This window comes from Desmodus rotundus, chromosome 2 (genome assembly GCF_022682495.2).
Source record: "Desmodus rotundus isolate HL8 chromosome 2, HLdesRot8A.1, whole genome shotgun sequence".
NCBI classification, from domain to species: domain Eukaryota; kingdom Metazoa; phylum Chordata; class Mammalia; order Chiroptera; family Phyllostomidae; genus Desmodus; species Desmodus rotundus.
In genome coordinates, this window is record NC_071388.1 from 19,874,144 (window position 1) to 19,884,630 (window position 10,487).

At 36.0% G+C, this 10,487-nt stretch overlaps 1 protein-coding gene across 37 annotated transcripts in view; it reads left to right on the forward strand.

The window, feature by feature from the left end:
* MBNL1 (muscleblind like splicing regulator 1) overlaps window positions 1-9,667 on the forward strand; it is a 188,249-nt gene extending 178,582 nt beyond the window's left edge. For 27 of the 37 annotated variants that reach the window (XM_045197057.3, XM_045197010.3, XM_053918021.2 and 24 more), the window contains 3 exons: window positions 416-510; window positions 3,456-3,530; window positions 6,256-9,667. In XM_045197057.3, the coding sequence (XP_045052992.1) occupies window positions 416-510; window positions 3,456-3,512 (152 nt within the window). In that variant the 3' untranslated portion in view covers window positions 3,513-3,530; window positions 6,256-9,667. Of the gene's footprint in view, window positions 1-415; window positions 511-2,187; window positions 2,373-3,455; window positions 3,531-6,255 lie in introns of those variants that run through there. The other 10 variants (XM_053918022.2, XM_053918023.2, XM_053918025.2 and 7 more) reach the window with 2 other exon arrangements.
* Window positions 9,668-10,487: the final 820 nt, after the last annotated feature.

Sequence of the window (10,487 nt, forward strand, 5' to 3'; positions counted from 1 at the left end):
TATTGTATATTTTTATAATAGTAAATAAGAAAAATTACTTTCATGAAAACAGTTAACTATTATATGAAGTAAATACCTGTGTTTTGACTTAGAATTTTAATGTCTGACTATAAACACTATATAAAATTCTTGTTTTTAACTTAGCAAATTAAGCCTGTTTGTGTCAATTTTCTTGATTTGATGGTAACAAGCTTTTTTTCCCCTTTTTTTTCTCTTTCATCCCCCTTCCCCTTCTCTCCTTGGAATGTTGTCCTGCTTTGCGCTGTGATTGCATGTCACTCGCTGGTGATGATGTCCCGTCACATGGCTTATTGCTGTGATAAATACCATGCCCAATTATCTCCTCCATGTTGCCATGGTTTCCATATTGCTACACTCTTCTGTGTGTTTGCTTATATGATTTTCCCTCCGAAAGTTCCCATGGTGCACGGTGCTACGCCAGCCACTGTGTCCGCAGCAACAACATCTGCCACAAGTGTTCCCTTCGCTGCAACAGCCACAGCCAACCAGGTTTGCTAATTTACAGCTTTGTTTCTTAAAAATCAACTCTCATAGGGCTCAATCGACAGCCCTTGCGCACGTGGCGCTCCCACTGAGGTCAGTGGGACTCGTGTGTACGTGAGGGCTGTGGTGGGTGCTTTAATAGCATGGGGTTTCAAAGATTCCTCTTGTTGGCCTACACATTCTCTCTACGACGGGCAGCAGAATGCTTTTTTGCCGTTTACAAGTTATCGCAGCTCCGAAGTTATCGCAGCTCCATTTCTAAAGCTACTAAAATGATATTTACACAAGCAATTCTCATTTAGTCTCAACCAATCATGCGGGTAATTTGACAGATCGAAAATGTGGGTAATTTAAAGGATTTTATATTATAAATATCTGGTATATACAATTTCTCAGTTCTTGCCTAAATTCTTAATAAAAAATGCAATATTTAAATGTGTGACATATGCCACAAATGACCACTCTTGTAAATAGAGCTTGTTATAAATTTGTTATAGTTTTCTTTCCTAAGCCAATTACATATTCAGAGTAGATTTAGTTTGTGTTTAAGTTTTGATTCTTAGTGCTTTAAGTGAAAAAAAATCCTTTATATATATATATATATATATATATATATATATAAAATAGCCCAGCATAAATGTTAGGGAGTTATGAAGGAAAAAAAAGACATCAATTCTGTGTTCCATACAAGTTTATAACATAACAGTTACACAGGTTATTTTTAAGTAAAAGGGGTGTGATTCAGAAATTTAAATTTTGTGATGTGTGAGAATGACTATTTAAAAGAAAATGATTATTGAAATATTTAAAATTTAAAAATTGACATAGATTCAACAAGCATTTTCTGATCCTATTTAAAATTATGTTCTAAAGAATATTGGTTGAATTAAAGTCAAACTTATACAAAGTACTTTTTTACCAGCATGTTTGTTACAAAAGCAAAGTTCAGTAGGGTTAATAGAATATGAAAAAATTGCGAGCCAAATCAAATTTCAGATAACCCGCAGACTAAGGTTAAATGTAGCCAAGTGGATCTCAAAAGAGTTGGAATCAGATGGGAATCAACCTGTTGTCCTTTGGGAAGAAAAGACCCATTATGTGCCATTTGAATTTGTAGTTATTGCTATGAGGAATAGCCACCCTTGTTTCTATAACACAGAATGTACTGTTGAAGACCTCTAAGCTCTTAGCAGAGCCATTAAAAACTTGCAGAAACAGTAAACCAGAATGGATGTATCTTAAACATTACTCGACAAAGATCATTAGTTTTACTGAAGCTCCTCAAAATAGCTCTGGATTTATGCTAACCCATCAGACTCATTTACAAGAATGCTAGATTGTGCATATGTAGCATGTTAGTAAGTAATCTATGGCAGAAATTTCTTAATGGATTCAAGGCAATCCATGTATGGTGTAGATCACTGATGCTGAATTCTCCTGTGTGTACCATGTATGACTGTAGAATTGCTGGTGTAAGCAGAACTATAGCAAAGCAAATTTCGACATGCCCTTGGCCACCTGGGTTGTAGGGGACACTTTACTTTTTGCATTGTGCTGTGACCATTTCATGCATAATCTTGGGTCTTCATACTGTTTTACAACCAAAAGAAAGAAAAGGAAATGGATATATATATACACACATATATTATATCTACATATACATACATATGTATATGCCTACAGTACATTAGCGATGCTGGAAATAGCTGATGCCACAAAATGCAGCCTGCATGCGTGCAGAAGTTTATAGCTGGCCCTTCATCTGCATCGATTGGTGTTGAAGGTCCTTGGTATGTTTCGACAGCCCCATCCTTGATGCTTCTACACTGTTGGGTGCCACATCCTGTCCTGCAGCAGCAGGAAAAATGGTATGAGAAGCTTCATTATGCTTGGAGCACATTTTCGTGCCATTTGCCGATGCTGTAAAATTGTGTAAAGATGTCAGCTGAGAAATGGAAATAAAGTAGAGACATATGAATTTACACTCCAGACCGTGGATTGTAGTATGTTGCATTAGTCTAAGACATCTAAACTGAAGCAACAACAACAGCAACGACTGCCTGTACGTGATCTCACTGTTCTCCCATCAAACTTGCTGAAATGGGATGAGCGCCATTTATAAGTACAGGGGCTTCAATAGAGGGTGATGACGTGCCTTGCTCAAGGTTACGCAGTAGCAAATGGGTCACCAGGGTCAGACCTGTGCTTTCAGCCCTCCGAGAGTCTTAAGCTACTGTGCTGCCTCTGCGAGGCTGGCAGCCATATTCCGGTTTGGAGGAGAGTCAGTCTACACGTTGGAAGTTCTTGGCTTTGGGGACTATCGAAATACGTCACCTCTATATTGGTTTTTTATTCTATTTTCTCTCAAGTTTTTAAAAATTCTCTTGCCCATTTAAAATACAAAAAAAAAATGTGCCATCGGGGTAGAGAAATAGGTTTTGATGTAAATTTATGCTCTTACCCTGTTCTTTTGAAAGACTCCTCTACGATTCCTCCCTGGTGTTTTAAATTGGAAAAGAAAAAGTTAGACACCATAAGACGAACAAAAATATGGTAGAAATTGGTTGCACAACAATAGGCAAGACGTTTCCTACTTGGATTCCCGAGGACCCGAGACCAGGGGGGGTCGGTGTGCGTGTGTTTGTGTGTGTAGGCCAACAAAAAGGGCTTCTTTCAATGACTGCTCTGCATGAGTTTTTGATAGTTTTACTTCTCTTACTTCTTAAAATCCAGTAACATTTATAGAATAGTATTTAACACAAAGTTTTAAAAAATGAGTGGCTACTTTGGCATTAAGTTTACATTAACTTACTGTTACGTTGACCAGATAAGAACTATCACCTCACAGCTGAATTTCACTTTCCTTAAAAATTTTAATATTAAAATGTTTTCATCTCTTGTTGTTGGCTTGCTTGCATGGATCATTCATTAAATAATTTTTTATTTGCTAGATACCCATAATATCTGCCGAACATCTGACTAGCCACAAGTATGTTACCCAGATGTAGAATTTTCATCACTAAACAGTAAGTTTATTATACAATACATAGTGTATATTTGTGGTGGTTTTTTAGATTACAACTGTGTAATGTATTTTAGAAATTTTTTGCAAAATTTTAGAGAAAATTCCTGTGTAGAATTCATATTCTTTTCTTAGGTGGGTTGTGAGGACTTTTATCATACAAATGTGTAATAAATATATTACTATCACTTAAATATATGTAAAATATTTAGGAAAAATAAATTTTGTCTTATTTCGTATTAGAAATAAACACAAGTAGGAAGAAAAAAAATGACTTCAATATAGATAGAAGGTGTAGATCAGGGGCTGGCAAACTTTTCTGTGAAAGACCAGATAGTAGATAGTTTCAGCCGTGTGTACCATAAGGTTTCTGTCGCCAGTCTTCTCTGTTGCAGCTGCCTCAGCTCCGCCACTGTAGCAGGAAAGCAGCCCGAAACAATAGCAAGCAAAAGGGTGTGGCCGTGTTCCAATAAAACTTTGTTTGCAAAAATAGAGAGCAGGCTGGATTTGGCTCAGAGGCAGTAGATTCCTGATCCATTTTGTAGATCCTCATTTATTTTATTGTTACTATTTTTTTTTTTTTTGCAAAATCTTAAATGAGGACATGTACCTATTTCCCTCCATGTTTCACCACACAGGATCATTAGCATATAGAGTCTGACTTTAATTATATACACACACTCACACATATGTACACACACACATGTACACATCTAAGTGAACTTGGAAATACTACCTTGGAGGATCTTATAATTTTGAAAATGTTGCCATTGTTCAGAAGTGGCTTGAAAATCTTGTGGTTTGCCTTCACACACATTGCCTTACATACTTGCAAAGGTGGATATATTTTCCTTCAGAGGATATATTGTATTGCATGCATCTAAGTTATGATATATGCTCAGAAGTATGTCAGCAGTTATTTTTACATATAAAAGGAGTCACAACGTTTACAACTGCATCTGGTAAATAAGATGGGTGATCATTGTCTGTTGCTTCCCTTCACTCATGTCTCTTCATTAACACTTGACTTTTCGGTGCTACTGCGTGTGAGTCATCATGCCAATGAGTTAAAGGCGAATAGACGATGCGACAAAGATGTAAACTTCGGCACACTATATTAAAATAAGAGAGGTTTGAATAAATTTTCCTTGGAACAAAGATAAAGGAGCCACTCTCCAACAGAGTCAGAAAGTAAGGAAATTTGGACAAAGAAGGTAGTTACAGAGAGAAGGTAGGAGGACGGGCTTCACAGGAGAAGGGACACTGCTGAGTCAGGAAACGGTGGCAGAAAACCAGTTCAGAGGCCCTCTTGATAATCACCCACAACGAGCATGGGACGAAGGTCGAGCCCGTGAAGAAGAGGGCGGACGAAGTTTGGGAGTCACTGAAGAAAGAAATGGTAGGCTGTGTCTGACAAGTACTACCAAAGGCCTGTCGCAGCCACGAATTAAATGACCGAGCGCGACTTCTCCATCCGTTTCAAAGCTCTGTCCGTGCCATTCTGATAGTGAGGTTTGTTATTCTGAACAAAGCCACGTTTTTGAATAAGGACGCTACTTTGTTCTTTTGACATGGTAAACAACTGTTTTGATCTTTTATCGTCAATTGGGTAGGTGTGGGTGTATACTTGTAACCATGTTCTGTTTCTCAGCAATCATCCAGGTTGAAAGAAATGACAGCACAGGGACGTAAGTCCAACAGTTAGAAAACCAGTGGATTTGTCTGTGTTGAAGCCGAGGCTCTTAACACTCTGTGTATATAACAAATTGGTCATTTTCATGAGCTGCAGTATTGAAACTGGTTTTGAGTGCAGCAAAAGGTGGTTTCTTTCATTCTCGAGGTTGTATTCTAAAGTATACTTTGAATATGTAAAGACTCTCTGATGAGAACAAATTTCATGTAAAAACCAGAACTACTTACAAGTACAATGTGCTATCTGTTTACCTTAACTCCTCAGGAGTATAAGGAATAATATTTTTCTTGGCTTTTGGGAAAAAAAATCACCCCAAACTTTCAATTATCCAAAATAGTTAAAGTATTATTCTCCCCCTCCCTGCCAAATGCATACTGTACTAATCAAGTATCGAAATACAGATGTTCCTCAGCTTGCAGGGTTAGGTCCCGATAAACTCATTATCAGTTGAAAATACACTTAGTACAACCTAACCCTCCAGACATCATACCTTGGTCTGGCTGGTTTCTACTGAGTGCTTATCATTTCTGCACCGTCGCAAAGTCAAAAGAAGTTAAGTCAAGCTATTGTAAGTCAGTGACCATCTGTATAGCGAATTGTGTTTAAGAGGGCTTGTTGCATGGATTTTAATTTTGAAAACCAAATCATTACTCTTAAAACCCCTTAGCTTCAGAGCAGAAGTAACGTTAATTTAAATTCTGCCCCACAATGAGAGGGGTGGAGAGGAGCTCAGCTACATTATGCCCCGTGATCCTGCAGATATGTTTTGCACCTTTACCTTAGTATTTGAGCCAAGTCTACAGTTTTATTAAGCTCTGCACGTCATTGTATTCTTACAGAGATGACAAAGAAATAGAGATCCATTTGTACTTGTGAGGTGTTTTTTTGTTTTCATATGAAGATATAACAACATACATGCATGTGTTCACACTTTTTAAATCAAGAAATAACAATTGTCATCTTAAATATATACCGGAAACTGCTTTTAGATATTGTCTCTTGTAACAAAGATTATCTCTTTTTTTTTTCCTTATAGATTATACTAAAGAGAAAAGGACAGTGTGCTTGGTTAGAATACAGGACGAGGTCATTAGCCATATTGTATATACCGTCAAGCAACTCACACAGAAACCCCTCAGCCACAAGACGTCCACATATTGCATGTTCACCAGAAGAAAAGACAACATGGGAATCCACTGCACACTGTTGCCTATACACTTTGTACATTTAATTGATATTTGTGCTGAGGCGATACACCTGTCTGAAAGAACAACATCGTCTTTCTTTTCTAGCACAGAGTTATGCATTAAAATATGCATACCTAATTAGTTTCCTATATATCCATGCCACCTTGAGAAAACAGACTATGGTGTAACCATGATTCTATTATGTATTGGTACGTCTGTAGACCAAGATATAATTTTTTAAAAAAATAAGTTTATTTCTTTCAAGGTTTACAAATAACAAAGGTGCACCTTGTATTTAAAATTGCCATTATAGATGAGAGCGTGCATGCACAGTCATTTTTGTTTAAGAGTAATATTTTTAATGTAATAGATTGTAAGATGCGGTGAGGGAGGGATCTGACAGAGATGAATGTGCCAAGCAAAACCACAACTGTGTATCTTTTAAAGCACATCATGGCTTTAAGTACCATGTTGTTAAGGATTCTCATGAAGTGCCATAGACTGTACATCAAATTAGAGTATTATTTCTTCAGTGTTACTGTTTCGAGAGCCACATTTTGTTGCTTATTTGCTAGTACTAATCAGTCAAAGGGCACCATTCTTTTTTTTTTTTTTTTTTTTTTGGAAACCAAAGCTGTCTCAGAAATGGCCAATTTAACTACAGTAACAATAGACAGCACAACACAAATTCTCTCAATACAGATAAACTCACACATACTGGAGATATATATAATAGATATATATGAAATTATTTTAATGCATTGTAGTGTAATATTTATGCATATTATACTGTATAACATGTTATTCAAAAGGGATATGCCATTTCTGAGACACGATAACAAAAAAAAAGTTTGAGGAAATTATTTTGCTTCTATTTATAGCTCTGTCAAAGTCAAAAGACTATAAATGCTTTGCAACAATGGTTTCACGTTTGCTTAAATGCTTCATCACAGTCACATTGAAAATAGTGACTCTAAACAAAGAAGAAAGCAGCACTGTCATCCGATGCATGATAAACCAAAATATGAAAATGGGAAATGTTTCATTTACCTAGTAATTGGGTGGGTTACCTACATGGGTGAATTTTATATGTGATTTGTTTTTGTTTTGTTCAGATTAACTGCTTATAGCCTTAGAAAGCCTTTTACAAAATTAAAAAAAAAATAGATGTGCATTCAGTTTTTAAGAATGGATTCATCCAAAGGAATTCCCTTTTTGTGGTTTGGATGTTGCAGCTAGTAAAGGATATTTTTGCTCTGTTCAGCAGTTGTAAAAATTGCTGAAGTAGGGGCCAGGTCACTGGTAGTTATAGTGTGGAATGGGAGAAGTGAAAGCTCTGTTATAGAACTTTCCATACTTCCAAGTTTACTGCAAGTTTTTATGCTTGAGAGAGATGCTTTCTAATATAAGACTGATGTGTTGATTTTACTGATTGTACTGTACATCTATTAAAGCCTTAGATTATTACATTACGGGTTGGAACCCATACCAATGTAATTTCAATCGTGTTAAGAAAGTAATGGTGACTTCACATGTTATTGTAGTTAGTTACATTATAGAATATTACTTATTTTTCTTGTTAAAATGTAGTTTTTCATTTCCTACACTTATTAGATTTCATTTTGTATTAACAATTGAATACCATTTCAGTTTATAGACTATTGTTTTATTAGATTTTACCAATGAATTTTTCAAAATACAAAAAAAAATTAAAGTAGTTTTTCCTTCATAACATACTCAGTTTTGAATTACATGTAGTGTCATTTGAATATTCGTATTATTGTTAACTAAATGATTTATATTTTACTGATTTAATATTAAAGTGTAAGAATGTCAGTCATTGTTAGTTCTTGTCTAGTTTTCATTAAAAGAACAAAGATCTTTTATATGGATATCTTATAAATATATAATCATTGCTAAGTAAGAAGTTAAGTTGTTGCTATCGCAACAATCCTGGCAGACAATTGAGTAATATTTTGATGATTTATTTTGTTTGTAATTAGTTATTATAAGAAGATCTAGATCCTAGATATTAGAATAAAATTTATTTTCTACTGTATCCATTTCAAATGTTAAAGTATTGTTTAATATTTTTGAAATCCCTGAATATCAGGCCTTGTTATAAATAAGCTGCATAATCAATAAATAGAACAAGGGACTTTTTGTTGATAATCCAAATACTCAAAGTTTACGTAATGAGAATTCTAGCGTGTGTGCAAACTCTTGAGGGTTGATTATGCTGCAATCTAGCATGTTGGAACGTCTAGAAAGGAGGTTGACTTTTTGCACTTCTGTATATAGTCAAAAGAGAGAACCTGTATAATAGTAAGATCTTATTTTGAATAAAAACGTCTATAATTACAAGGAGTTTTGTTAAGGCTAATAAAATGACAGATTGAGCAAAATTGCTTGCAAAAGTGGCACCGAGTTAGCACTCCGTACCCCTTCAAACACGTTGCTTTGCTTTTTGTGGACAGCTTGTAGTTTGCCAGGGTATTTTCAGCTGGAAAGATATGCCATCCTTCCGAGATCTCGTGACTGACAAAAATGCCATCGGGCCAAATCTGCCTGAAGACCATTACCAAAAACAGCAGGCCCTTCAACCATTAAGGTGAAATCATGGATTAAATATTCCTTACATTTTTCAAAACTACTGCATGTTTAAAACTTCAACAAAAAAAGGAAAGATCTATACTAAAGACATATATTATTCAAATCAGTTTCTGCCAATTTCAGTGGTTTATTGTTCACACACACACACACACACAAATCTTCAAAACAAATATTGACTTTCACAAAAGTTAAACCATAAACAGGCAAACCAGACAGCACACTGTAGCTATAGTTGTTATGTGATTGTTTTTTAATTGCTGTAGGAGCCTGTTCTTTCAGCAGGTGAAACAATAAAACACAGTTAAATAAATTTCACGGTTCTAATTTTCAACTCAGAAGCACTCAAAAAAGCAAATGTGATCATAGGCACTTGTTTAATGAATTAGTGTAGCCAGCCCTCTCTCCAGCTGGTTACAATGTTGCACTTATCCGCAACCCTACGGCTTTCATCTGCTGACAGGACAGATGTGCTTGGTTTTACTCTTATGTAATCACAACTTACTTTCTGCTTGTAGTTGCTTAAAATTATGTATTTTGTCTTGGGCTGCAATTTGTTTTATGCTTATTTTATTATTACTGCAGTAGTTGACTTTGCTGTATGGAAAAATAAAGTGAAATTGCCCTAATAAAACTTCTCTTTCTTAAGTATATTTGTGTATCTGAGATTGAAGAGTAAATTATTTTTACGCCTTTCAAGTATGCATGTGTATCTGTCACTATGAACACATCGATACGAAAACTCATCTACCGGTTTTACCTGATGGCAGAAAAGATCGTCACTGTCTTTGACACTGACTGCCCTTTGATGCCGAGAGTGAGAATCGGAACCTGATGTATGGCCGTGTAGTTTCCTGAAAAGTCTCTCCCTCGCTCCCCTGACCTCTTAAATTCTGTTCGGTAGGGATTTATGTATAGGGGGAAAACTATAAGGGGAAAGAAATCGTCTTACTCTAGAACACTTTCTGTTAAAGAAATTTTATTTGCCTAACTTCCCCAGGAGACTTAACACTGGAAATCAGGCAACCTAAGGGAATATTTCAGTAAAAAAGTAGCGATGACACTTGATTCACAGAGAAGAGTTCACACACACACACACACACACAGCTAAGCCAAGTCGTATAACTTACTCTGGAGTGTATATGTGTATGTGTGTCTGTGTAAATTTTTTAAACAGTCAGTTATAAATTTGGTTGAACTGAGGCCCCATTTCTCACATGATTTGCGGTTCACAGTTCCCACAGGTAGCCGGTGAAAGCCAGTTCCAATGTGCTAATTTGATCATTTAGTGTACTTTATGTGACCGTACCACGTGATATTTGGCCAAGCCTGCAAATTCTCCTTGGCAGGTCAATGGTTTTGTTCTAAACTTCTTGCAATAAATGTAAGTGTGATATTGACAATGAACACAGTTCTGTTGCTGGTCGAGTTCTATGGAACATGCCTGTTGTTCTGACTAGACCCGACTACC